The 27168-nt window shown below is 49.5% G+C and overlaps 2 protein-coding genes and 2 pseudogenes across 3 annotated transcripts in view; 3 read left to right on the top strand and 1 right to left on the bottom strand.

Annotated features, from left to right (window-relative positions):
• The first annotated feature begins 21 nt into the window (after window positions 1–21).
• GPRC5B (G protein-coupled receptor class C group 5 member B) lies at window positions 22–24808 on the top strand. 2 transcript variants are annotated; one of them, XM_066640357.1, is made up of 4 exons: window positions 22–146; window positions 9313–10326; window positions 16679–16791; window positions 18633–24808. In XM_066640357.1, the coding sequence occupies exons 2-4, from the start codon at window positions 9321–9323 to the stop codon at window positions 18675–18677; spliced, it is 1164 nt and encodes a 387-aa protein (XP_066496454.1). In that variant the 5' UTR covers window positions 22–146; window positions 9313–9320; the 3' UTR covers window positions 18678–24808. The 2 variants fall into 2 exon arrangements, with proteins under 2 accessions (XP_066496454.1, XP_066496455.1); XM_066640358.1 differs by lacking the exon at window positions 22–146 and adding an exon at window positions 6107–6386.
• Window positions 8209–8322, top strand: LOC136634031 (5S ribosomal RNA; annotated as a pseudogene).
• LOC136633852 (5S ribosomal RNA) lies at window positions 17313–17432 on the top strand (annotated as a pseudogene).
• Window positions 24744–27168, bottom strand: part of IQCK (IQ motif containing K) — a 39307-nt gene continuing 36882 nt past the window's right edge. The window contains exon 9 of the mRNA XM_066640359.1: window positions 24744–26718. Coding sequence (XP_066496456.1) covers window positions 26558–26718 — 161 coding nt within the window. The 3' untranslated portion in view covers window positions 24744–26557. The remainder of the gene's footprint in view (window positions 26719–27168) is intronic.

Genomic DNA, 27168 nt, shown 5'->3' with positions numbered 1-27168 from the left:
AGCCCGGGCAGAGCGGAGCTGGAAGCAGGCAGGCGCCGCCGCGAAGACCCTGCAGGGAGCCTGCCGCCTTCTATGAGCCGGGCCGGGGCTGCAGCAGCAGCAACCGGGGCGCCCGATGTGACCTGAGCGGGGAAGGAGCCAGCCCGGTAAGCCGCACTGGCGGGGAGGGCTGCGCCGGTCCTGGAGGCTCCCCCCAGCCCCACAAGCAGGGGGAGCCCAGCCCTGTGCAGGTCTACTCAGCAGCAAGTCCCATGGGAGTCAGTGGGGCTTACTCCTGGGTAAGTGGGGGTAGGGTTGCCAGCCCTAGAGCCCAGCCCTGTGCGTGTCTACTCAGGAGCAAGTCCCATGGGAGTCAGTGGGGCTTACTCCCGGGTAAGTGGGGGTAGGGTTGCCAGCCCTAGAGCCCAGCCCTGTGCGTGTCTACTCAGGAGCAAGTCCCATGGGAGTCAGTGGGGCTTACTCCCGGGTAAGTGGGGGTAGGGTTGCCAGCCCTAGAGCCCAGCCCTGTGCGTGTCTACTCAGGAGCAAGTCCCATGGGAGTCAGTGGGGCTTACTCCCGGGTAAGTGGGGGGGAGGGTTGCAAGCCCTAGAGCCCAGCCCTGTGCGTGTCTACTCAGAAGCAAGTCCCATGGTAGTCAGTGGGTCTTACTCCCGGGTAAGTGGGGGGGAGGGTTGCAAGCCCTAGAGCCCAGCTCTGTGCATGACTACTCAGAAGCAAGTCCCATTATAGTCAATGGGGCTTACTCCCAGGTAGTGTGGGTAGGATTGTAGCCTTAAGCCCTATGCGTGTCTGCTCAGAAGTCCCATTATAGTCAGTGGTGCTTACTCCTCGATAAGTGTGGATTAGGACTGCAGTCTCCTCTTCCCAGTCTTTTTTTTTGGGGGGGTCCCTAATTACCCCCCTTTGCTGCTGTTTGGAAGTGCGACCAGGAGGAGAGCTGAGAATTGGTGTGGTGACCCCCCCCCCCATGGGTTCATGTAGACACAATGGGAAGGGAGGTGCACTTTCAGCCCCTTCCCAGTGTGTTTACTCAGAAGGAAGCCCATTGGAGTTCCAAGGGGGGGCCTTCCTCCCAAATTAGGGTGCCCAGGATTGCAGCTGTGCTGGGCGCTCCCCCAGTGCAAGGGGGGGGCCCAGCATGGCCAAAGGCGAAGGGAGGGGGGCACTGAAAATCTTTAACTGGGACCCAACACACCACAAAGTACACAGCAAAAACCTGAGTAGAGCCCAGCCCTATGCATATCTACTCGGAAGTAAGTTCATTATAGTAAATGGGGCTTACTCCCAGGTAAATATGGGTAGAACTGCAGCCTATGCGATCCTATGTCTGCGATCCACTCCAGTTTAGGAGTCGAGGGGCTGTGTAGCTAATCTGGGTGATCAGATTCAGAGTGCAAGAGGAGATCTTGGTTAGCTGGTGGGAAGGGAGCAATGAATAGGGAAGGGGCTTTGAGAGTGGGGGTCTTTACTCCAGAAAGTCGTAGGATGGGGCTTGGAGGTCTCTGGGGAGCTGAGAGAAGCGTTTGAGGTAGTGGTGGTGTAGGTAGCAGAGAAGACAGAGGAAGATCTAAGATTGGTGTGTGGACTTCTTGCCCCTGGCTTAGAGGCAGCTGGGTGGTGTACTGTCCCTGCAGCTCAGTCTTGTCCCTGTATTTACTCTGAAGTAAGCCTCACTTTCCAGTGGAGCTTCTCCTCTAGTAAGTGTGCAATTAGGGCTGTGACTCACTTCTTAAATGTGCATTTAGGGCTGTAACTCAACCAGTCCCACTGGGAAAAAATGCTCAGGTCAGGAGCCTTGTTCATATCTAGATGGTTATCCTTCATGTATCCTCACAACAACCCTGTGAGGTGGGTGAAACTGAGAGTCAGCGGATGGGGTTAGGATCCTTCACTTCTTGGCTGAGCAGAGACCGTAGGTCTCTTCATCCTGCACTCTAACCACTACACCCCCACTGCCAACTTCTTGGCTACAACCCCACTTCTTGGCTGAGTGGAGATTTGAACCCTAGGTATCTTCATCCTGCACTCTAACCACTACACCCCCACTGCCAACTTCTTGGCTACAACCCCACTTCTTGGCTGAGTGGAGATTTGAACCCTAGGTATCTTCATCCTGCACTCTAACCACTACACCCCCACTGCCAACCTCTCCCTTCCATGTTGGGTGTCTCTTTCTGATACTGAACAGCTTTGTCTTTGCTTTAGAGCCAGGGAGTTAACATGGGATATAGAAATCAACTTGATGGATGGATCTTTATAAAACCCTATTTTGGGGGGGACGACCTGCTTCTTTCTGTTCCCTTTGACAAAAGGAAAGGATGTCAATTCAATTCTTTTTCCAAGCAGTTTTCTTTGGGGAATATGTTGGTGGCCATGGCTGGTGAATGGCTGGAGCGCGCACACAAAGGTTTGCAAGCCCCTTGATCTGAATACAGGCTTCAGCCTTTTGTGTTCAGCAAGAAAAAAATGTGCAGGCAGGTTTGGGATGGAGGCACAAGAAAAAGACCCCAGAGAGGGAGATGAAACCCATGTAAACGAAGGTCTTGAATAAAAGTTTGGGATCCTGATAAATTAGAGGAAAATTCAGACCCCTGCAAACAGGACAGACAGGCACCTAGTGAGTGGGGCTTTTCTTATACGAGTATATGGAAGTGTCTCTGTTCATCTTTTTTGGGGGGGGGTGTTTGCTGGTGTCCTCCTTAGATTGGGAATTCCTTTGAGACAAGGAACCATTTAATTTTTTTTTTCCCAATTGTTTTGCTATGGAAGTCACTTTGTGAGCATTTTTTTTTTTTGGGTGTTGAAAAACTGTATATGAATATTTATTAATAATCAAAACTAATAATAGTTGGTTTTGGGTTGGAGCCCCCAGCAGACTTTTTGAAGCCATGTTGGCCCCTGATGGCACCTCTGGGCTCATCCAGGTTCAGTGAGCCAGCTTTGGGGTGACACAGAACTCTTTGCAGGTTGGCTTCTTGAGAAGGCAAAAAAGGGATGTGCTTTGTGCCTGATGTCAGTCAGTCTGAAGGGGGGGCAAGACTTGGGTGCTGTTGGGGTGGGGGGAGACCTCTCACTCCGCCTAGAGATGTTTCAGAATGACAGTTGCAGCCCAGATGGGACCAAAGCCCCATTGATCTTTTGAAGGTGGGAGGTTGGTACAGGGCTGAAGTGCAAAGCCCCCCCCCCCTCCCCGGCTGCCCCTCTGTGACAGCTTCTCTGTGAGCAGAATTAGCTTCCCAGCTGACAGCAGTCTGGCTCTAAGACTCTGGGTGGGGGATTAGGTTGGATATAGGACAGGCAAGGAAGAATGGGGGGGAGGGCTGCATCCAGCGATAGGGGGTAAGTGGCCAAGCAAAGGCTAGTTCTGGGGGGGAGGGGTTTGGATGTGGGCTGAACGGCAAGCCACTAGGGACAGATTGCAAATGGGGGGGCTGAAATTAAGGCATCAAAGAGGCGGGGGGGGAACAATGGGGGTAGGTATTGCCCTGAGGGGATTAAGAGTGGGGGAGAACGGAGGGGGCTTGTTCACTTGTCTATTCTTGATCTGATGGGAGAACTGGAAAGGAGAGGAACATAATCTGCTATTGCTCCCTTGGTGAGAATTCAAGGGCATAGGTTAAGTCAGGGAGGTGGAACTGGCCTTGTGTCTCCCTCCCATCCCAATGATGCTTGTTGAGAGGCCATGCGCAAAAGTCCCCAGGGTCTGGCCCTGGAGTGCGTGAATGATGGGTTCTGGTTTGTGCATCGGAGGTCGCCAAGTCTGCACCAGCCACAGCTGGATCCGTTTCCTGCCCGCTAATGAGCAATTCTTGCATAGATGACGCCTGTGAAAATAAAATAAAAAAATCCAACCCTGACAGAGCTTAGCTCTGCAACTCTGCACAAGCTCTCTTATTTACACTTGTTTATCCCAACTGGATAACTGGATTGCCTCTCTGTTGAACCAAAGCACTGCTGACATCGGTAATCGTGTCAGGTTCGATTGGGCATACAAGGCTCACGGAGATCCATCGTGTGGGGATCGACCCTTTCCAGAGTTGGTCTTTCTGCAGGGAAGTGCAATTTGAATTTATTTTTTTAACCCATGAAGATCAGAAGGTGCTTCTTTTTAGGAATGCAGGGAACTGCTTAATACTGGATCGGGGATTTGGTTTCTCTAGGTCAGCATTGTCGGCATGGACCGGTGGGGGCCCCGTTGGAAAATATTGTTTTTGCAGGGCCCCAGGTTAGCTGCCCAGGCCTGTAGAATCTTAGAGATACAAAGTCTGTAATGAAATTTATTTGTATCCCTATGGTTGGTTGGCAACCTTCACTCTCGAAAGACTATGGTCTAAGGCTACAGCACCCGGTATTCCCAGGCGGTCTCCCATCCAAGTCCTAACCAGGCCTGACCCTGCTTAGCTTCCGAGATCAGACGAGATCGGGCATGGAAAGACTATGGTATAAGCCTACAGCACCTGGTATTCCCAGGCGGTCTCCCATCTAAGTCCTAACCAGGCCTGACCCTGCTTCGCTTCCAAGATCAGACGAGATCAGGCATGGAAAGACTATGGTATAAGGCTACAGCACCCAGTATTCCCGGGCAGTTTCCCATCCAAGTACTAACCAGGCCTGACCCTGCTTAGCCTCCAAGATCAGACGAGATCAGGCATGGAAAGACTATGGTATAAGGCTACAGCACCCGGTATTCCCGGGCAGTCTCCCATCCAAGTACTAACCAGGCCTGACCCTGCTTAGCTTCCAAGATCAGACGAGATCGGGCATGTGCAGGGTAACAGTGACAGATAGTTAAAACATCAAAATGTGCGCTTCAAAAGTGCATGTGAGTGCTGAACCTAAGAAGAGCCATGTTGGATCAGGCCAAAAGTCCATCTAGTCCAGTGGCTCCCAATATTTTTTCACTCGTGTACCCCTTGGTAGCCAATATCCATGAATTGTACCCCTCATATTAGCCCCTATGACCTGCCTTTTCCCACCATTATTCCATTCTTTTTCTAGTACCCCTAAAGGTCCTGGCAAGTACCCCTGGGGTTACACATACCCCAGGTTGGGAACCACTGATCTAGTCCAACTTCCTGGATCTCACAGTGACCTCCAGGAGCACACAAGACCCATTGCCATTCCCTTGCACCTGGTATTCTGTAGTAGCCTACTTCTAAAACCAGGAGGTTTCCTTACCCATCACAGCATTTAACCTGTGATGGGTTTTTACTCTAGAAATCTGTCGAATTCCCTTTTCGAGGCATCTAGGCCGGACGCCATCACCACATCCGGTGGCAAGGAGTTCCGCAGACTGGTTGCACGCTGGGGGAATGGAATAATTCCTTACTGAGCTTTTAAGCATTCAGAAGAAAATTAATATGGTTGCTCTTCTCTGCAAAACCTGCAGTGTGAGGTGTCTGTTGCAATGTGTTATGGTGTGTACTTGAGAAGACTAGGGCAGATTCCTCTAGCTTGGAGCCCCCTTAGGCGCAAGGCCCAATTGGTCAAATGGGCTTACAGCCTGCGCTGGAGGCAGCTCTGCAGGGCTTCAGGCCAAATGCACTTGGCAACGTGTTCTCCAGAACCAGACCCACAAAGCTGCCAAGGGGATTTGGAGTATCCACTATAAGGACAGCAGCTTGGGACCTTAGGCGTTACGTTTTTGAGATTTGATCTTGGGGTGGGAAGGGTTTCTGGTCTTCACGATGGCAGAGAGAGAATTGGATGTATGGTGGCTCAGTCTACAATGCTGTCCACACTTTCCTGGGAGTAAGCCCCATTGACTATAATGAGCCTTACTTCTGAGTAGAAATGCTTGGGCTCTAATAAGCCCCTTTTCCTGTGGAGGGGGATGGGTTTGCCTGCTCAAGGCGAGACATCCTTCTTGGATTCCACCAGGACCTTCTGACTTCTAAAAATACAGTGTGACATTTTTTGCTCCACCTCTGTCCCCACATGAGCGGGGTCCTAATTTTTCACGCAGCCAAGACGCACAGCTCCGTATTATTCTGCACACGCAGAGAAGAACCCGTTGCAGCGTTTTCCGCACATGAAGCACATTTCCCGTGATTAATTTCCCTTCTGGAGCAGCATCCCCGGAGTGGCCTGATCTCCGTTTAGCTGTCGTTTGCTTTTATTATCGGTTCGGAGGCTGGCTTCCTTGGCTCCGGCTGGGAAAAGACTGGGCAGAAATCTTGCTTGCAATCAATCTGGGGCACGCTGCAGCTTGTCTGAACGGGCTTCCTTCTAGGATTGCAGCAGGAGAGTCTTTTAAGTTCTCATCCTTGGGGGCATTTGGTGCCCTGGAGGACTCCAGTATTGACAGCGGTTATCTGGGCCGGCCTTAGGAGCTGCGGGGCACAACTGGAAACATTTTTTACGGGGCCCCAGGTTCACAGCCAAGGTCTGTAGTCTAGTGCTGGGTCTGTAGTCTAAGGGATGGTACCAGGTTGCAGGTCTCTTGTTGTCTTGTGTGCTCCCTGAGACATCTGGTAGGTCACTGTGAGATCCAGGAAGCTGGACTAGATGGGCCTATGGCCTGATCCAGAGGGGCTCTTCTTATGGTTCTCAAAACATTTCAGCACTGATAACTCTATTGGGACCCATCTAGCTTTATGAGACTTTAGAAAGGTGATTTGTAATATCCGGAGTTTGGAAAAGGTCCCCCCCCCCCGCCATGAGCCAAGCTTACTGTTCTGCCATGGCACCGTTTGTCTTTCACTCTGATCCTGGCACAGGAACACTCTGGGCAGTTGTGTCTGCCCAGATGTTCTGCGACACTGGGCAATAGACATGACTGCCCAGAGCATCCCTGTTGCCCCCGGATTGTAGTAAAAGAAACACAGCGCCATGGTGGAACAGGGAGGGCTTTTTGGGGACACAGTGAGTGGCGTTGCTAGGGAGTGCAGGGGGTGCAGGCCATACTGGGTAATGCACACAGGGGATGGGTGGCTGGGTGTCACCACTTGTGGCCAAAATGGGGGGGTGGTGGTTGTTTTGTTAAACTGCATTCTGTTCCAACAATCTGGATGCCACAGCCCCCCCCCCCCTGGGATCTTGTCTTTCTAAGCCCAAAAGCTTCAGTTCAGGGTACCAAGCTAGATGTACAGCAAACAGATCCTCTGATGCTACTGGTAGAAGAATGCACAGACCTTCCCCCCCCCCCCCCCCGCAAAGATCTCTGGTCTCAAGAGGCCATCTTCAAACAATCAATTCCGATAGCAAAACATCAGCTGATAGTTAAGGAACAGTAACATTCTTTGGTCAAATTTTGGACTCTGATCAAGCATTGTTCAAGAACAAACCTAGTTCATTGCCTTGTGAGTGGATCACCCCTGTCCTGATTGGTCCTGTGGCTCTTGATTAGATCTGGTTTCCATTTGTGCTGTGTACGGGACATGCCTCTCTGACTTGTAGAGGCATCTCCCACCCCTTATGTATATAGATGTATAAAATACATCATCAAATGAAGCCAATTTAATGCTTTGTGCATTTGACATGGTGGACTCTGGTTCAAGACAGTTTATGTTGCAAGAAAACGGTTCACCTTCTTGTGGTGTGTTTGCCTTGACTGACTAGCACGGCTTCTCCTGTGGAATGTAGTGTGGTGTCTTTGCACCTTTCTTGCTCAAGTGGGCAGTAGTTCCAGGGGCTTCTGGCTTCCTTTGGAAGAGAGATCACGGCAGGCTGGCTGTGTCTTCATAGTTGCTTCATTGACAAAGTGTCCAGGCTGAGAGTTTGAACAGAGGTGGGGAAGATGCTCCTGCAAGCAAGGACAGTTTAAAGCCTCAGCGGACAGCTTTGGGGCCCAGAAGATGCCTTGGGGCTTTTCTCCTGTAGCTTTAAGCAACTCCTGAAAACTTCATGTTTTAAGAAGGCCTCAGTGATGATGTCTTTAATTCTGGTTGCTGCTTTATCAGTTGTACTCCTGTGGTGGTAGTGGGGGGTGTTTTGCTATGTCTTAATTTTTGTGTTTGTGTAAGCCACTTGGAGGCTGTTGAAAAGAAGATGTAAATTTTATTAGGCTCAACCAATTCTCTGTCCCTTTCAGTGTGAGAGATCACAAGCCCTCCATAACTTCGCCTGGCCTCCCTCCCTGCACACACACCCCAAACCACTTCTCAATGAAAGAGAAAACAACAGTTGAAGTGACTGTCTGGGTGACTACCCATGTGGTACGTTTGGCATGGAAACGAGACCCCACGAGACCGTCCTAGAATAGCTTGGTCAACTGTTACCCTGCACATGCCTGATCTCGTCTGATCTCAGAAGCTAAGCAGGGTCAGGCCTGGTTAGTACTTGGATGGGAGACCACTTGGGAATACCTGGTGCTGTAGGCTTATATACCATAGTCTTTCCATGCCCGGTCTCTTCTGATCTCGGAAGCTAAGCAGGGTCAGGCCTGGTTAGTGCTTGGATGGGAGACCGCCTGGGAATACCAGGTTCTGTAGGCTTATACCATAGCCTTTCGAGACTGAAGGTTGCCAACCAACCATGAGATGTGTGTGGCTCCAGAATGAGTGGTGGATGGCCTTGAAGCCATCAGTCTTTTGCTGGGACCAGTGTACCAACAGAGCCAGCCTTGAGTTCGGAACACCTTCATGCCCTGGTGAGACCACACCAGGTCACAGAGGTGGCACACAAGTGCCAGCCTCCCTTGTGTGGTGATGAGCTGGCTGCTGTTGCTGCTCCTCTTCCTCCTCCCTGGCTTTGAAGAGAAGAGAGGAATGGAGCAGAAGAGGAAGTGTGGAGGGAAGGAGTGTGGTTGGTTAGAGCAGTGTTTTTTTTTTTTTCAAACTGTGGGTCGGGACCCACTAGGTGGGTTGTGAGGCAATTTCAGGTGGGACCCCATTCATTTCAATATTTTGTTTTTAGTATATTAGACTGGATGCCAACATGGTATGTGATTGCATTGGCGGGGGGTGGGGGGATCTGTACTTTTAACAGGCTACAATGTACATGCTTTTAACAATGAGAGTCAATGGGGCTAACCCCTGTGTAAGTGTGGATATGATTGCAGCCTGGGATTGTTTAAAAATTTGTCCTGCTTGATAATGTCACTTCCGGCCATGGTATTACTTTCAGGTTAACGACATCACTTCCAGCGGGTCCCGACAGATTACCATTCTAAAAAGTGGGTCCTGGGTTAAAAAGTTTGAGAACCGCTGTTTTTGATGAATAAAGTTCTTTTATTTACCATCTTGGACTAGGCTCTGTCCTTCCTCGGATACCAAAGAACCTTCGCCCCTGGCCAGAAGCCATGAGCCGGAACAATGTGGAAAGAATAGAATGGTCCTTTCTTATCTGATTGCTCCCTCTTCTTGTTTCAGGCAGGAAAATGAGGACCACCCCGATTGCTGGTTTGCTGCTGCTCTTTGTGGTGGGCTACGGGTCCTCGGAGAACTCGAGCACCTCCCGAGGGTGCGGGCTGGACCTCCTCCCTCAATATGTTTACCTCTGTGATCTGGATGCCATCTGGGGGATTGTGGTGGAGGCGGTCGCCGGGGCAGGGGTGCTGACCACAGTGCTCTTGATGCTGATCTTGCTGGTGAGGCTGCCGTTCATCAAGGAGAAGGAAAAGAAGAGCCCACTGGGAGTGCATTTTCTCTTCCTCCTGGGGACTCTGGGCCTGTTTGGCTTGGCATTTGCTTTCATCATCCAGGAAGATGAGACTCTCTGCTCGGTTCGCCGGTTTCTGTGGGGGGTCCTCTTTGCCCTCTGCTTCTCCTGCTTGCTTGCCCAAGCTTGGAGGCTACGGAAACTAGTCCGGCATGGCAAAAGCCCGTCCGGGTGGCAGCTGGCCTGCATTGCCATCTGCCTTGCCTTGGTCCAAGTCATCATCGCTACCGAGTGGCTGGTACTGACTGTGGTGAGGGACGGGAAGTTGGCTTGCGATTATAAGCCGATGGACTTTGCCATGGCTTCCATCTATGTGATGTTCCTGATGACGGTGGCCCTGGGTTTTTCTTTCTTCACCGTGTGTGGGAAATTTAAGAAGTGGAAGAAGAACGGAGTGTGTCTCATCCTCACCAGTTTTTTCTCCTTCCTGATTTGGGCTGCTTGGCTGACTATGTACCTGTATGGCAATAAAGAACTAAGGAGACGAGACCAATGGAGTGACCCCACTCTCGCCATCGCGCTCGTGTCCAGCGGTTGGGTGTTTGTCATCTTTCACGCAATCCCGGAGGTTCACTGCTCCATCCTTCAATCCCAGCAAGAGAACACGCCGAATTATTTTGACACGTCGCAGCCGCGCATGCGCGAGACGGCTTTCGAGGATGACCTGCAGCTTCCTCGGAGCTACATGGAAAATAAGGCCTTCTCGATGGACGAACATAATGCCGGTAACTACAACTGACATCTCATGTTGGTTTTGACCAGGGGTTCCCAAGCTGACCTGGGTCACGGCGCTCCCACAACCTCTTCTTCCTGGCTAATCCAGGTGCCACCCTCTTGGATCTCATGAAATCTCACAAGATCCAAGAGGGTGGTGCCTACACTTCACGAGCTTTGGGTGCCACCATCGTGGATTTTGTGAGATTTCGTAAGAGTCAAGATGGCGGCACCCAGGGAGAACAGGTAAGAGGGGCCACTGGGGACACCCCGTGGCACCCCTGTGAATGTGCCATGATGTACTAAAGCAGGGGTGTCCAAAGTTTTTGGCAGGAGGGCCAGATCATCTCTCTGTGTCGGGGGCAAAAGAATTAATTTACATTTAAAATTTGAATAAATTTACATAAGTTTACGTAAATTAATATACTAGAGGTGGAACTTACACAAATGAATGAAGGTCTTGCAATAGCTCAAGGCCTATAAAAGGCCTGGCACAAAGCAAGGCTGGCCTTTTCTTTGCTGCTGCTACTGGATCACAGATGTGAAACAGCAAGAAGTGGAGGGAGCCCTCATCCCACAGCTAACACAAGAGGTCAAATAGTTGCCCTCGCTCTGAGAGCAGTTGCATCGGGCCAGTGTGGGCTCCAGCAAATTTCTGGAGAACCAGAGACTCATTGGGGACCGGGGTGTCCCTGAGGGCTGCATTGGGAGTCCTTGAGGGCCGCAAGTGGCCCCAGGGCCGGGGTTTGGGCACCCCTGTACTAAAGCATCGCAATAAGCACTTTGGGAACCTGTTTTTGCCCATTGGAGCACTATGTGCAAGCATCTGCAAATCCATTTGCAAGCACAATAGGGGCAAGTGCTACTACCCCCCTGGTGAGGACACCCCAGACTACACAGATCTCCTCCCCGGAGGCCTTGTTTCCACCGCCATTTTTAAGAGAAGCTAAAAAGAAGTAGGAGTCTTAATTTTTCTGCTGAACTAACTATGGGTTCTTTTTCCCTTAGCACTGAGCTGTGATGTGTTACGTTGTTGTTTATTTAGCATCTGACAAGGTGCTAGTGCACGTATGGAAAGACTTGAGTATACATTTCTGTGCCGCCTGGTTTAGATGGGTACTTGGGAACCTTTCATGAAGATTGGGCTGTTTGTGTGCACCTGTAATGCCCTCATTCCCATTCAAAGGGTCTCTGCCTGAACCGCTTCCTCCCCTTAGACATGGCTGAAAGATTTTCTCGGCCTCCTGCACGGCTCGATCCGTTTGGTCTGATGCTGCTTGAGCCACCCTGGTGTCTGATGTAAGATGTGTTGGTTGCATCAGTTGACTTGACTGTAACAAACTCTTTTGTCTTTTTTTTTTTTTTTTTTTGAATGTTGCGTCTTGCAATTGACCTGTTTAGGCTCACCATAGAGCAGTGTTTCTCAGCCAGTGGTACTTGAGGCTGTGTCTGGTGGTACTTGCAGAACCCCTTCTGCCTGGCAATGAGACCAGGAATGCAACACAAGAAAAGCAGTAGGGGGCTTGGCTTGGTAGGCAGTGTTCCAAAGCCTGCTTTTTCATGCTCAAAAAAGCCCTCCCATCCATCCATCCTGAGCCTCTTACTGGTGTTCGTCACATGGCACCTGGCCTCCCAACCCAGAAGTAACTGGTGATGATGTAATTGCCAGTTACTTCCAGTGGTACTTCCAATAGGTGGAGCGCGCAAAGTGGTATGGTGGAGGACAAGTGTTGACAACACTGCTGTGGAGTAGATACAGCTGCACCCACTTTCAGCAACATCTTAGTTGTTGAAAGGACATCAGCGCAAAGGGCATCCTACATAGTTTGTAGGACATCGGTGCATCCTCATTGGAGCCTCCTGTTCTGCTACCACTGATGTGCTACTCTATCCCTCTTTCCCATTATTCCCTACTCGCTTGATGGGAAACGAGCTGGCTAGCAGGCTAGGGAGCTGCCAGTCTCCTGTTTTTGTTTGCCACTGCCTGGCTGGGAATACCAGTGTTGATTTCTCTCCTCTCTTTAGCCTCTGCTGCTTAGCAGCTTGAAAACAACACAAAACTGTATTTTTAGGTGCTTGGCAAACTTCTCTGGTGTGCCTTGACTTTTAAACTTGAAGCACTGCTCTGGAGTGGGGAGGAGAGCGGCAATGTGATCGCCACAAAGTTGAACCGGTCGGCATCTGCACAGCTGCTGTTGGTTGGAAATGGGGGAAGAACTGGTTGCCCCCGAGCTTGGTTGTCCGCTGACGGTTATGTGCCTGGGTGAGTGGGGATCCATGGCAGGCTGGCCACCTTGTGTTGGCAACCTTCAGTCTCGAAAGACTGTGGTATCGCGCTCTGAATGGTGGTTCTGGAACAGCATCTAGTGTGGCTGAAAAGGCCAATTCGGGAGTGACAATCCCTTCCACACCAGGAGCAAGTGCAGTCTGTCCCTTGTCTGTCTCCCTGGTTATGGGCCTTCCTTCTTTGCCTCTTAGCCTCAGATGGTTGGCCAAGTGTCTCTTCAAACTGGGAAGGGCCATGCTGCACAGCCTGCCTCCAAGCGGGCCGCTCAGAGGCCAGGGTTTCCCACCTGTTGAGGTCTACTCCTAAGGCCTTCAGATCCCTCTTGCAGATGTCCTTGTATCGCAGCTGTGGTCTACCTGTAAGGCGCTTTCCTTGCATGAGTTCTCCATAGAGGAGATCCTTTGGGATCCGGCCATCCATTAATGCACAGCTCAGGTTCACACTCTTAGATTCACAGGCCAAATTTGAGAATCGTGTGGTGTGCATATGCAAAGCCCCAGAACTTGGATAAGAAAATGTTGAATGCAGAATTTGCCTTGCGCATTGGGGCTGCAGCCCATGTTATGGCTGCGGATGGGATGATGCCCCCCCCTTTCCCCACCCCACCCCAATGACCTGCACTGGTTGATTTTTATGTGCAAGAGGGGATCTCCTCCCTTGTGATAACCCAGCGCTGTTGTGCTGGTCAAGCTGGAGGGGTACCTGGCAGCTGCTCTACTTGGGTGCATGCTGGCTCCTCCCACCCATTGTTTGTGGCTTTGCTTTGGGAAGGCAGCATTGTAGGATCAGGATGAGGGAGTCCCCTGGCCAAAGTAGTTTGATTTGCCATCATAGCGAAGACAAAAATAACTATGGGAAGCAGGAACATTACGTGCACGAGAAAATGTTTGTAGTGTTGGCCATGTTGTAAAAGCTGATGAGGAAGCTAGTTAGCTTTGAGGGTGGCTAAGGAAATAAACATGTTCTGGGTTCTAATTTGGTCTGAGACCCGGTTCTGATTTATGGCAACAGTCTCAACTAAACTAAATCTGTGGCTTTTCTCAAAATCAGTTTAAGCTCCTTGGGGGTTTTCATTGATAAAAGATGCATTAAGTAGGAAACTTAATGTATGTAGGAAGGGGGGATATTTCAGCACCTAGGAAACTGGAGGCCCATTTTTGCCTCTGGTAATGTGCCATGATCACAATTCCTGTCCTGTGGTTGTCACTGTTTGATAACCACATAGACGCAAGCACTCAAACCATCATGTGGACTGTGTTTGTCAGGGAAACAAGAGGCAGGTCTCTGCCCCATGGAAATTACAATTGCAATTAAAATTGAGTTTGAGAGAGGGAGAGATGACATTGCGTACGTATGAAGCTGCTTTTTAGAGCAAGAGTGTTAAGCATAAGGCTTGCAGGCCAGATGGGGCCCAACAGCACCATCAGCTGTCACGGTGCCGGGGTAGTCCGTTATGGCTCTAATCGCAACCATGAATAGTATTGCCTTCAGGATGTTTTGTAGTGCAACACTGTGAACTAGGAGCTGCACTGTCCTGTGGTGTCCCAGCAACAGAGATGCCTGAGTGAGCATAAAGATGCTTAAAATTTATCTTGGGATCCTCCCTGCATATCGGAGGAGGTCTTGCTCCAAAACTCCTTGCATAGCAAGGAACCAAAGGTTGTACGTGGCCTCGGGCTGTCTGTGATTACTTTGCACCCCCCCCCCAGTTGTGCCTTGAATGACATGCAGACCTCCAGTTCGAGCTCACGAATTCCCAAGATCAGGCACGACTCTGGAACTGGCCACATTACAGGTCACCGTTAACGAGGCGGCCAATCGGATTACAGAGCGTAGTTCAGGGAGCAGGAGCGGCGGCAGAATTCCGTAAAGATTATTCACTGTTCACCTGTCTTGAACCCATCAGTGGGTATATTTAAATGTATGCTTTGACAGTCGATGGTATCTCCCTTTGGTCCCCTCCTCCTGCTGCTGAAGATCGCTTGGAAAGAAAGCTTCCTCCAGATTCTGTACATTGTACACCATTCGGAGCTCCTTTAGGCTTGAGCTGCGGAGAGAGGAGATTCCGGTTGGATGATCAGGAAGATATTCTGATCATCAGTAAGGGCAGTTAGGAGCAAAGGAAGTGGTGGGCTTGCTGGGGGAGGTCTTCAAGCAGAGGCGTTTGAAGATGCTGGGTAGAAGATTTTCCTGCTTTGAGCAGGGGGTTGGACTAGATGGCCTTTAAGTCCCCTTCCAACTCTGTGATGTCAAAAAGTATGATGTTGATCAGGTAGTGACCCTGTTCTCTAGTGTTTGTACCTTCTTTGTCCAGGTGGGTGAGGCTGCATCACTCTGCATGTCCCCTCTCTCCTTGAACCAGTTTGGACATGAATGGGAAGTGACTTGATTTTCAATGGCCAATTTCCCCTTGATCTCAGTTTTCAGGTAACCACTGGGTAGGAGAGTGTATGCTGCAACCACTGCATGGAAGCTAAGCAGGTTTGGATCACACATGCCCAATCTTGTCTGATCTTGGAAGATAAGCAGGGTCAGGCCTGGTTAGTCCTTGGATGGGAGACCGCCTGGGAATACCAGCTGCTGTAGGCTTATACCATAGTCTTTCCATGCCCGATCTCGTCTGATCTCGTCAGCTAAGCAAGGTCAGGCCTGGTTAGTACTTGGATGGGAGACCGCCTGGGAATACCGGGTGCTGTAGGGTTATACCATAGTCTTTCCATGCCTGATCTCGTCTGATCTCGGAAGCTAAGCAGGGTCAGGCCTGGTTAGTGCTTGGATGGGAGACCGCCTGGGAATACCGGGTGCTGTAGGCTTATACCATAGTCTTTCCATGCCCGATCTCGTCTGATCTCTGAAGCTAAGCAGGGTCAGGCCTGCTTAGTACTTGGATGGGAGACCGCCTGGGAATACCGGGTGCTGTAGGCTTATACCATAGTCTTTCCATGCCTGATCTCGTCTGATCTCGGAAGCTAAGCAGGGTCAGGCCTGGTTAGTGCTTGGATGGGAGACCGCCTGGGAATACCGGGTGCTGTAGGCTTATTATACCATAGTCTTTTGAGACTGAAGGTTGCCAACCAACCAAACCTGGAGGGGGAGACTGTGTGGGAATTCACCCCACACTCAGCATCTCGAGTTCCTTCATGGAAGAAAAGCTGAATATAAATATAAAATAAATACTTGTGAGCTGGTAGGTTTATGTCATTGTTCCATATAAGGTACAGTTTGGTTTCTATGGGGACAATCAGAGCATTTGTTACACTGTTTACCAATAATTGCTATGCATAGAGGATGAAAAACTTTTTTTTTAGTTTAAAGATGGATGCTGGTTCCAGCCAAGCCTCTAATGAGCCCTGTTGGGACCATGAGTCTCCCAGCCATGTATTGAAGGGGGACAGTGCAGTTGGCTCCCTGCCCGCCTGGCCATTTCCTGCTGGAGTCATCCTGAAGGAGCCACCAATAGCTGTCCTCCTCCCCAACCCACCTCCCATTTCAGAAGGGAGGAGAAAGTGGCTACTTCTAGCTTTTCTCTCCATGTCCTCCTGGCCTCTCTCACCCTCTTAGCCTTTTGAAACGACGGGGAGGGGATCATGAGTGACATCTGAGGATGCTGGTGGACAGGTAAAATCAGAAATAGGAGGGGACGGGACTGGTGGGGAAGATCCAAGGGCTGTGGACCGATGCTGGCCAAATCTACAAAAGACATTCCCACCAATAGGAATGCGGTGGCACTCGAAGACGTCACCAACTTTGGCCCAGTGTACAATCCAAAACAAAGGATGTGGAGTTAAAGTTGCTGTACATCATATGCAGACTTTCCTTTGGCCAGTGTAGACTACCCTAAACTTTGGTCTAGTTGCCATTTATGTGATGCTTATGGAATTCCTCATTCAGTGTCCATGTCTGCGTGCTACGGTCTTTCAGGCTTCCTGCAAGCAGGAAATTGGCCGCTGGAGTAGGGAACGATGCGCGACATGCACTTTTTGGTCTGGTCCGGCAGGGCTGCTGTTATGTACGTTTGCTGGAAAGGAACACTCTCCTGATCTCCGTGGTTTTTCTTTCCCTCTTGTTCCTTCCAGCTCTACGGACGGCGGGTTTTCGCAATGGCAGCTTGGGAAGCCGCCCGAGCGCACCCTTCCGAAGCAACGTCTACCAGCCCACCGAGATGGCGGTGGTCCTCAACGGTGGGACTGTAAGTATTAAAATGTGACAGGAGGAGAAACCGCCTCTTGGATCACTGTGTCAAGCTTCTGCTTCCAATTCAGAACTGTGGTTCTATGGGGTGCTTGCTCTTACGGTGGTGGGGGGGTGGTGGAAGTGGGGGCTATCTGGCAGCATGCAGGGCCTCATCAGATGATTGACTTCCAAAGCTTGTGGATGTGTCTGAGGCATTCAAATAGAGCTGTTAAATTAGTGCTGCTCAGGTTTCTCTTTGGGGAGCAGAAATGTGCAAACAATGCTGTCTCCTGGCATTAGGATATTTACGTCCTGGATGATTGCGCCCCGGTCAAATGCATCCCTGGACATTGGTGTCTCAGTTATTTGCATCCCACTATAACTGGGCAAACAAACCTCGTGTTATATATGTTAAGCCTCTTATCCCAGCCCTAACCCAACCTTTGCATTTCAGAAATTTTAAAAAAGTGCATCTAATATAGATATACATATATTAGGACACAAAGTCTGGGATGCAAAAAAAAAAAGGGTGCAAATGTCCAGGGATACCAATGACCAGGATGCACCTGATCTCGTCTGATCTCGGAAGCTAAGCAGGGTCAGGCCTGGTTAGTACTTGGATGGGAGACCGCCTGGGAATACCGGGTGCTGTAGGCTTATACCATAGTCTTTCCATGCCCGATCTCGTCTGATCTCGGAAGCTAAGCAGGGTCAGGCCTGGTTAGTACTTGGATGGGAGACCGCCTGGAAATACCAGGTGATGTAGGCTTATACCATAGTCTTTCCATGCCCGATCTCGTCTGATCTCGGAAGCTAAGCAGGGTCGGGCCTGGTTAGTACTTGGATGGGAGACCGCCTGGAAATACCAGGTGCTGTAGGCTTATACCATAGTCTTTCGAGACTGAAGGTTGTCAACCATTTGGCCAGGACACAACTGTCCTGTCACCCTGTCCCACCCCTCGCCACAAAGCTGGCCATAATGTCCCTTTGCGAGTCAGTAAAATGATGTCTGCAGGCGTTAAATAAATTCCCAAGTTGTTTTCCCGTTTAAAAAATAAGCATTTTCCCTGAGAATGGTACATCTCTCAGCTGCCGACCAGGTGCAAGGCGACTATCCCGATGAAATCATTTACAGATTTTTTGCTGCTGAGCTCCATGCATTGGTTGAAATGTGCGCTGCCTTTCAAAGAGGCGTGCGTAGAAGAGTTCACGCAACGTCCTGTTAATCTGTCTCCGGGGAGGGGTGAGCGTCGCCATGAGGGTGGCACAGAGAGCAAGGTCTGTGGCCAAACAGCCTTCTTAAACCTCATTTGCATTGCGTGCGTTTAAATGCGCCCTGGGAACTGGGTAAGCTGCTTCCGGGCTCTCTCTCTTGCTCCAGTGGCTGACAAATGGAGAATGCCCATCCTTCATTTTTTTTTTTTTAAATCTGATTTTCAGACATGCTGCTTAAACTGCTACTCATGAGCCAGCTTCCATTCATAAAAGTTTGGCTTGCCTCTTTTAAATTTATTGCCTGCTGATTTCATAATAAGCATTGGTGTTTTTTTTTAAATCACAAATATTGTCTGATCTGATAAGTCACTTCCAACTCATGCTGTGGCTAACTTGGAAGGAGGGGGGGCTCTTGGAAACTGTGGGGGATCTGTTTCCAGACCCCTTGTGGATACCAATTTCTGTGGAGAATCCAATCCATGGAAAGGCCTTACAGGATCTCCCGGAAGTGCTTTCTGGACACCGGTCTTGCTTCCTGCAGGACATGGCCACGAGGTCCGTAGCTGAGTCATGCTGCCTGAGTGTTCAAAGAGCAGTTTCCGCACACCGTCCTAGTTATGGTTTTGTTGTCCTTATTTCCAGATTCCAACTGCACCACCAAGTTACACTGGAAGACACCTTTGGTGAAAAAAAAGCAAGTAGGCTGTAGAGGATGAGAGAGGAGCGTTAAAGAGATTTTATTTCCCTGCCAGTGTGTCTCTCGGAGGAAGGAGTCAAAGGCTGGCAAAGAACCAGCTCAGAAAAATCGATGTCCCCATCCAGGAGCACGGGAGGTCCTAGATTGATAGCTTTTTTAAAAACAAAAACGTGAGCACTGTTGAACTGATAAGCTAACCACAAAGGCCAAGCCCCCGCCGTTGAAACATAAGCTGAAACTAAATTTAAAAATAGATGTAGGCACACTCTTTTTAAAAAATGAAATGGAGAAGGGGGACACAGTGTTCTGCAGAGGCAGAGAGGGCTCTAGGAAGGAGCCGGTTGGTGGGCGAGGCAAACTGAGGCTTTGGTTGTCCGTTTTGTTGGGAAAGGAAATAAAAGCACGTCCTTGCCTGAACCGAATCGCTCTGGCCACCAGAGATGGCCCCCGAAGGCTGTTTTTCCTACACCGGTCAATCTTCTGGGCTCGTTCACGAGAATCGCGTCGCCCCATCGTTCATCTCTAGGATAAGCTTTTCCCTGGCTCTTGGAACCCATCATGGGTCTCGGTGCCAACTGGCCCCAGAATGAAAAGGAAAAGGTCAGGTGATGCCTGAAAACAAAACCGTGTGCTACTTCGGTTTCCAAAGGTGCCGTCCTGATGACCTTTCTCTGGGAGACGCCTCCATGGACCATCGCGAGGTTTAGTTCTGTGTAAACACAGATAGGATTGCGCTGCGAGGCCAGCTAGACGCATGTGGACAACAAAGGTGGTGAGGTGTCAGGTGAATTATAGAGCCCTTTTTATTTTTATATATTGAGTGATTCACAGTGGCTTCTGGTTCTGGCTGCCAGCCTACTTCCTGTTTCTAGGAAGTGCCGCGGGAAGTTGCACGGCAAACTCTGAACAGAGGGGGTGGGGCAATGTTGACTCCTCCTCTTTTCCCAGCATGGTGATGCCAAAGCTGCGGGAAAGGGGCCGAGCTTGTTGTTAAGTGGCCTCGCGAGGGGGGGGGAGAAATGACGCAGACAGAGGCTATGTCATTCATGTACAATGGTGCACGAGATTGGGGAGACTGTCAAATCCCACTGCTGACTCTCAAAACTGCCACCCTGAGCTTAAAGGAAATTGACCGTACTTTTTCTCCTCCCCCCCCCCCCAATCCTGCCACTGCCTTGTGGATGGCAGCTGCAAAGTGCCAGGATGAAAATGAAAAAAGTTGAGGTGCCTCTCTGGGATGGGGGACATACACAACTTCATTGTCAACATTCAGATCTCCAGCCCCACCTCACCCCAAGTTAACGGTGAAGCCTCACTGACTGCAATGATACCTGCATTTTATTTTGTTCTTTTATGGAGCATTTTAATTTTTTTTTTATGGAATTGTATTTCCTTGGATAATGGGAAAGGAGCTTGTGCAAAGGACCCCATGTTCATATTTCTGTGGTTTTAACGACATTCAGCCAAGCATTCCTTCATTATTTAGCAATGAATGCATATCAAAGCATGCAAAAACAGTCATTGCGTCCTCTGGGCTGGCCAGCATTGCTCTTTGTGTCCCTAGAGGCTAAAAGCGACTGCCGTTTGCTCAAGATGGCCCGAAATCTCTGGGCGCCGGAAGCAGCGGGCCAAATCTGCATCACCCTGGCACCGGCTCCCTAGATTCACAAAGAGGAGAACAGAATGGAAAGAGGAAGACACCTCTCTTCTCCTCTGCACTTCCTTTCTGAAGCAGACACTCTAGCCCACCACTCTCTTCTTTGTACTTCCTCTTCTGTACCCCTCTTTTTTCATATTCAGTGAGCCGGAGGAGGCGCATGTGTGGGTAGGGGTGGTACCCCCTCCTTGCCATCCCAGATGATTCAATAGGCCTCACGGCTGGGGTAGACCCGATTCCATGACGTTACGCTGAAGGGTGAATGTGTTTTTTTTGTTTTGTTGCCATTGCATCCATTCTAATAAAAAAATATGCTATTTTCAAACAGTGAATAAGATGTATAACCTTCAAATAAAACTGTGAAATTATGCTAATCAAAAGCGTACCTGCTTGTACCTGGAGAGGAAATGCGATCTGGTTGGTTCAAGGCATATCTCTAGTTCATGTATTTTGCTCGTACCGTAGTGCAGAACCAATTTTGAAATTCTGGGCCCGGTTATCACTGAGGTGGTACGTGTGGGCTGTAGCCACCTCTGACTTGAGCTGTTGGGGGGCTCGAATGATGGAATGATCTCTGTATACTAATATTTGACCTTTATGTCATTGCTTTCTATTTGGGGAGAAGGGTTTTGACTTTGCTTTCGTCCAGACATACTAAATTTCTGTCTGCAGGGACTAATTGGTTTTGGGGTGGAGCATCATTCCACCATGGGAGCCCCGACCAGGGCCAGCCTGTCCATGAGGCCCACTGAGGTTGGTGGGGGAGGGAGGACACACATACTGACCTCCACTGCTGTTTGACCTGTTGACTGGATTGGAAAAGGCAGAATTGGAATGGAGTCGAAGAGGAAATGTAGAGGGGAAGAGAATGGGCAGAGACATTCTAGCCTGCCACTCTTCTCTCCTTGGTACTTCCTCTGCCATTTCATCCCCTTTTTCCTTTTCTAATCCAGAGAGCAGTAGGAGGAGAAACTGGTACAGCAGAGTGCACCTGAAGGTTGCAAGAATCTGGATGGAGCAGAGGGACAACATTAGGGACACCAACTCAAGCGCCAACCGGTCTTTGGCCAACCTCCGCCTTGGCCCCTAACCTACAGCCTGAAGTGGTACAGCCCCAATGCAGGCTTACAACCTTGGTGGCAGCTAGGCCTGCATTCCCATGAACAGCCTCACTGGCGCTAGCCAGCATATGTAGAGAAAGGGTTGCCAGAACCAGCTAAACGTGATATTCACATGGCAAGTGTCCTATGCCGTTCTTGCCACCATCACCTTAGTAAGTTTTGGAGTGAACGGCAGACCATAGCAACAAATTGTGTTCTCTGCCCTGTCTCGCCACATGCACATAGGTGCGTTGCGTAGGGGTGCACCCTACTCAAGATGACAAAATCAGATAAACGCATTTGTGATTGTGTTTTTGGTTGCATACTAATTTGGACTGATGAGAGAAGCTGATAATCAGAGAGGACAGGGAGCCGGGGGCTAGATGGCATATTGCCCGATCACCTCTTTAAAATGAGGTCTTGATCAAAATAAGACTCTGCAGTTGTTGTTTTTAATTGTGGCTAAATAGATAGCCAGGAGGTCTTGGCCCTGACCTTCCAGCAGAGGGGGCAAGCCAAGTGTCACCCCCTCAAGCAGAGGGAGGCCGTTTCCTTCTTGCTTTCCCCAACTCCCTTGTTTCAAAAAAGAGGGGAATAAACAAGAATAGGAAGTGTGGAAGAGAGTGGTAGGCTAGAGTGGCTCATGATAGCACCTCCCAGCATTCCACTGCCTGTGGCCCTATAGACTGCATAACCCAGGAGAGGTGAGCTGTATAGGCAAACTGTAGTTGGAGCTTTCTTGCACGTGTGTGTGAGTGTGGGGTTGAAGCAAAACTGCTCTTGCAAAGTTTGAACATGGCTTTCTGAAATGGTTAGAAAAATGCTGAAGGTGAATATGCCATGAATCGCTAACAACTTTATTTAAAGTCATCAAATTCATAGGGGGGGACGGACAGTTCTCTCAATTATTTTTTTTTGCGGGGGGGGGGATTTAAAGGAAAAAGATAGTTACTTCCGAAACGTATGGTGTTCCATTTATTTTATTTTATTTTTCTTTTAGACAAGAAGGGATTTAGCAGTCCTGTTCCCAGTTAAGTCAATGGCACTTTGGGATCTTAAACAGAGACAGGACTGGATCCTGCAAACACAGGACTTTCCTCTAACCACTCGTGTGAGCCTGGCCCATGCTTCGTAGTGGCGGGAGGTGTGCTGGTGAACTATTAAAGGAATGTGTTCGTTTTTCAGCCTTCTCTTTTTGAAAGCATTTATTCTGTCTGTGGCTTGCCGTGTCAGCTGCCCAATGTCACCACCACCCGGAGAATGTCCGATCGGAAATCTTCAAAAGGCACTTTTGTGTGTTAAGTTATATATTTTTGTTGTCTTATAATTTTTTTTGGCCTTTTGACAGAGGTTATGTAGAATGTAGAGCATCTGATGAGCAAAATAAGTCTTATCACTCACTTTGGAAAGCATAAAAGCTACTGTGTGATCCATTTCAACAGAGACATTAAATTCTATTATCGCCCTACAACTTTGTCAGGAAAGAGTTTTGTTTTTTTTCCCCCCAAGATGGGAAAGGTGGTGGTTCTTTTAGGTGGCAGAGAACAGATCTGGAGCTACAGACACGATCCAGCAAACGGCAACCCCTATGCAAAGCCGGCTTGTCGCAATTGTGCCTGAGCAGGAGCAGCGCTCCAAGGGATCGTGTCCGTGGCTCGCAACCTATATCCCTTGGAAGCCGACAGCAATGGTCAGTGGGCCCGCTTGGTACACACCAGAAAAACGCCAAGCATGCTTGAATGCTGCTAATCGCATTAGGTTGGTTTGCACACAGTGCAAAATGGTGAACTGATGTTGCATGACTGACAGTGCAAGCCCTACACTTGTCTGCTCAGGAAAAAGTCCCACTGTGTTCAGTGGGGCTTATTCCCAGGAAAGTGAGCATCAGATTGCAGCCTGCCCCATCTTGCGCTCAATTTAGTGACTTCCTGGTCAGCAGCCAATCCATGTTTACCATTATATCGAAACAGCAGTGATGGGCTGTGAAACACGCAAGGGGAGGGGTGCTTGTCCAAGGTGTGCTTGTTTGAGCATCAAATCATCTATCACTGTTGTGTGTGTGTGTGTGTGTGTGTGTGTGTGTGTGTGTGTGTGTGAGAGCGCCAACTCAGTATGTCCAGTGTTAACTGTAGCCATTCCCGAGTTGAAAAGCTCTCAGTACGCATGGAATTCCAAGCAAGCAAGGTTGACCCAGTAGAGCCCTGTGCAGCTCTTGCTGGAAACCATTGGTCCAGATGCATAGATATGTGGTGGTGACCACCTTCCATTTTGTGGTGCACATGTCAGAACAGGCATACAATGTAGATGGAGAGTCTGGACAAAAAGCCAGGATGGTGTAGTGGTTCCAGTGATGGACCTGGAAGATCTTGGTTCTCCCTGCTCTGCCATGCAGCCTCTGGGGTGACCTTGGGCCCAGTTCCAGTCTCTCAGCCTAACCTACCACATAGGGTTGTTGGGAGGGCAAAAGGAACCATGCATACCACCTTGAGCAATTTGGAGGAAGGGTTGCGTAAAAATGTGAAACAAACACATAAGGGTCTGCAACAGCCCTGGGTGCCCTCTCTAGATCCAAGTGTGGAAGGTTGTCTCTGCTCCCTGTCTTTGGGGAGAAATGGGGCAGAAGAGAAGTACTCCTTTCCATCATGTCTTCTCTTCCACCCCATTCCCCTCTTAGTATTATGGGAGCCGGAGGAGCAGTGGAGATAGGTGGGCATTCCCATCACCTGTCTGTGCCTCCCAGCAAACAGTCTCGAGGCACCAAACCCGATTTCCTCAGTACTGAAAGACTACTGTCGTCATCCCCCCTACTCAGTGCGTCCACCTTGGACTCTGAGACTCTAGATAAGCAAGGCGCATTCGGTTTCTAGCTGACTAATTTACAATGTACACTGGATTCATTTACAAGATGGTCAACTTGGCTTAACTCCTGTGCTTGAGGCCTCCGTTCTAACCAAAGGGCAGTACCACCGGAAGCATACGTAGCTTTTTATAAATGAGGCCGGACTGGGGCTACCGTGCCAGATTACACACAGCAGGTGCTTCTTATTAACTGATGAGCGCTTAAAAGCCTCATGGGTTTTGATAATATATATATATATTTATTAATGTATTAATGTGCGTTTTTATAATGTACCCTTTTCCTTGCCCCCTCGCTGACTGTTGCATACTGTTTAAATCTTGTACATCTTTTAAAAGGGTTTTCAAGACAATCAATGTGTACCATAAGGACTGTACATAAATATACAAAAATTAATTTAAAAAAAAGTTGTAAAGCATGGGCAAAAAAAAAATACACTTTATTTTCAAAATGCTGTTCTTAACAAAAAAAAGGTTTAAAAAAATAAAGGCTTTACTATTTACTTACGATGATGTTTTGTGTTTTTTGGATGTTGGTTTAGGTTTTTTAACAAGCAAAACTTCTCAAATGGAGAATGGCACAGCTTTTACAGTGTGTGGTGGGTTGTATCCCTGGTCCCAGGGGGTCGGTTTTTTTGATGCCTGCCGCTGCTTGAGCTACTGGGGTGGGCAGAGGGGAAGCAGCACTGTGGTTATCTGTTTATGAAATCTGTTCTGTTTCAACCAAATGGTGCTCTTGATGGGGGGGGGGAGTAACTAGCTTTGAATGTGCCTGCTACCACTGCAAAATTTTAACCTGAGATGACAATCGGTGGTGTAGCTAAGGGGAGGAGGGGATACACTGCTCCAGGTACCATGCCTTGAGGGGGTGCCAACCTGCATCCCTGATGGCAAATCCCAAGGCAGACGGAGGCCTCCAGGAAGCCTTCTGCAGTCTTGGGAGGCCATGCATGGCTTCCCCCGAGCCTCAGAAGGCCTGCTTAGGGGTCTTAGAAAGGCAGTTCCAGTTTTTGTGGAAAAACCTCCAGCAGGCCATGAGGCCTTCTGAGGCGTGGGGAGTTCACATGTGACCACCTTATGCCTCAGACCACCTCCTTGACACCCCGGGGGTATTAACATCCCAGGGGGATATTAAAATTTTTGTGCCACTGGGTGCCAGGTCCCTTATCTATACCACTGATGACCATGCTCCACTTAGAAATTATTGACATGTGGGTTTGGTAAGGCGTAGTCCCTTGACAGGTTGGAGTTTTAAGTACATCCATTCTAAATAGGGGGCATCATAAAACAGTTGGGAGTGCTGCTCCTAACCATGCCTAAGATTGTATCTCCTTGTCTCTTGTTATCATATATAGTCTATTGCACCGGGGTGGGATGGGGTAATCGAGAATAGTCATCTAGCGGGTGTTTTCTTCACCAAAAATCAAAAATGCTGTTGCAGACAGATCAGCACAGGCTGCCAGGGCAAAGCCGTGCCTGGACCCCCCCCCCCAACCAGGTGCTTTAGGCCACCACCGTCCCCAAAGGAGAAAATGGGAGGGGGATAGTGTTGGAAGCCCAGTGGCCGCTGGGAGGGGGCGATGCTGCCCAAGTCCCTTAGGCAAGGCCAATGGAAGCACCCTCTTGAGGTCCACTGCCAACATCAGACCTCCTGCAGATACTTCCTTGGCAGATGGGGTGGCAGTCACAGCAATGGTGTGGAACTCCCAGCCAAGTCCTGTCACTGCTGACAGCAGGAGGTTCAGGGTTGGCCCAATGAGGGAGTCCTCTGATAGGGTGTGGGCCTTTGGCCAATGATGCTGTCCCTGGCAAAGATGAAGTTCTGGTCTCCATGAACATCTTGCGTCCCATAAAGCTCAAGCGTGACTTCAGCTCTTTCATTAGTCAGTTTCAGCCGGATTCACAGCCTCCACATAAAACAGGATATTCAGAACTTAAGGCGCTTCAGTCATGCTTTGAAGCTGGTTGTGAACACAACCAGGTCACATCAAAGGATCCCTGGGGTGTTGATGAGTGGTGAATCAGGCTGCTTGGTTCTATGGGGTGGTCTTCTGCCTAGAAATACACTGGGGGGGGGCGGGTATCAGCCACAACCGGACACAGAGAGAAAGTCTTTTGGCTCCAACGGAGATCACGCAGCAGGTGATGGGACTTTGGACTGGAATGGAAAAAAAGTACGACCATAGAACAAAATAACACAATAGCACTCAGCAGCACCTCACCTGTGGGAGACAGGAAGAGCATGTCCAGAAAAAGATCACTGCAATTGTTCATCCTTGATCTCTACTTCTGTCCCCTGGTCGTCCTTGATCTCTACCTCCTGGAGCTCCACACTCACTGGAGTGGGCCAGGGTCCTGCGACTGAAACTCTTGAGCGGTCTGGGCTGGGTTGCACAGAGTTCTCCATCTTGGTTCCCACTGCAAACAAATAAAGGGGGGGGAGACACAAAATCCAAAGTAAAATGTTAAGACTATAGACCAGTGGATGCCAAATTTTTTCAACTGGTGGCTCTGGTGACCCACTGGGCCATTGCTCTCCATTAGGGCCACAATCCTACATATTGTATAGGGCAGTGAGTTTTTCACAAGGATTCCATGGCTCCCCAGGAAGCCATGGCTCACAGTTTGGGAACCACTGCTATAAATCCAGGAGAACTTTGGGTCAGTCATTATTTGTCAGTCTAACCTGCCTCTTGGAGTAACTGTGAGGATAAAGGGGTGGGGGGGGAGAGAGACAACAGTACTGATAATAGGCTATACTGGACTTGGGATCTAGCAGGGCTCTTCATATGTTCTTAAGTCAAGAAAAAAGGGCCTTTAAAAAGGAAAAGCGGTTTGAGTTCCATGATGTAAGTGGTCGCCTGAAGG

Source organism: Tiliqua scincoides, chromosome 13 (genome assembly GCF_035046505.1).
Source record: "Tiliqua scincoides isolate rTilSci1 chromosome 13, rTilSci1.hap2, whole genome shotgun sequence".
Taxonomy (NCBI): domain Eukaryota; kingdom Metazoa; phylum Chordata; class Lepidosauria; order Squamata; family Scincidae; genus Tiliqua; species Tiliqua scincoides.
The sequence above is the reverse complement of the archived record's forward strand: the minus strand, read 5'-3'. Positions and strand labels throughout refer to the sequence as shown.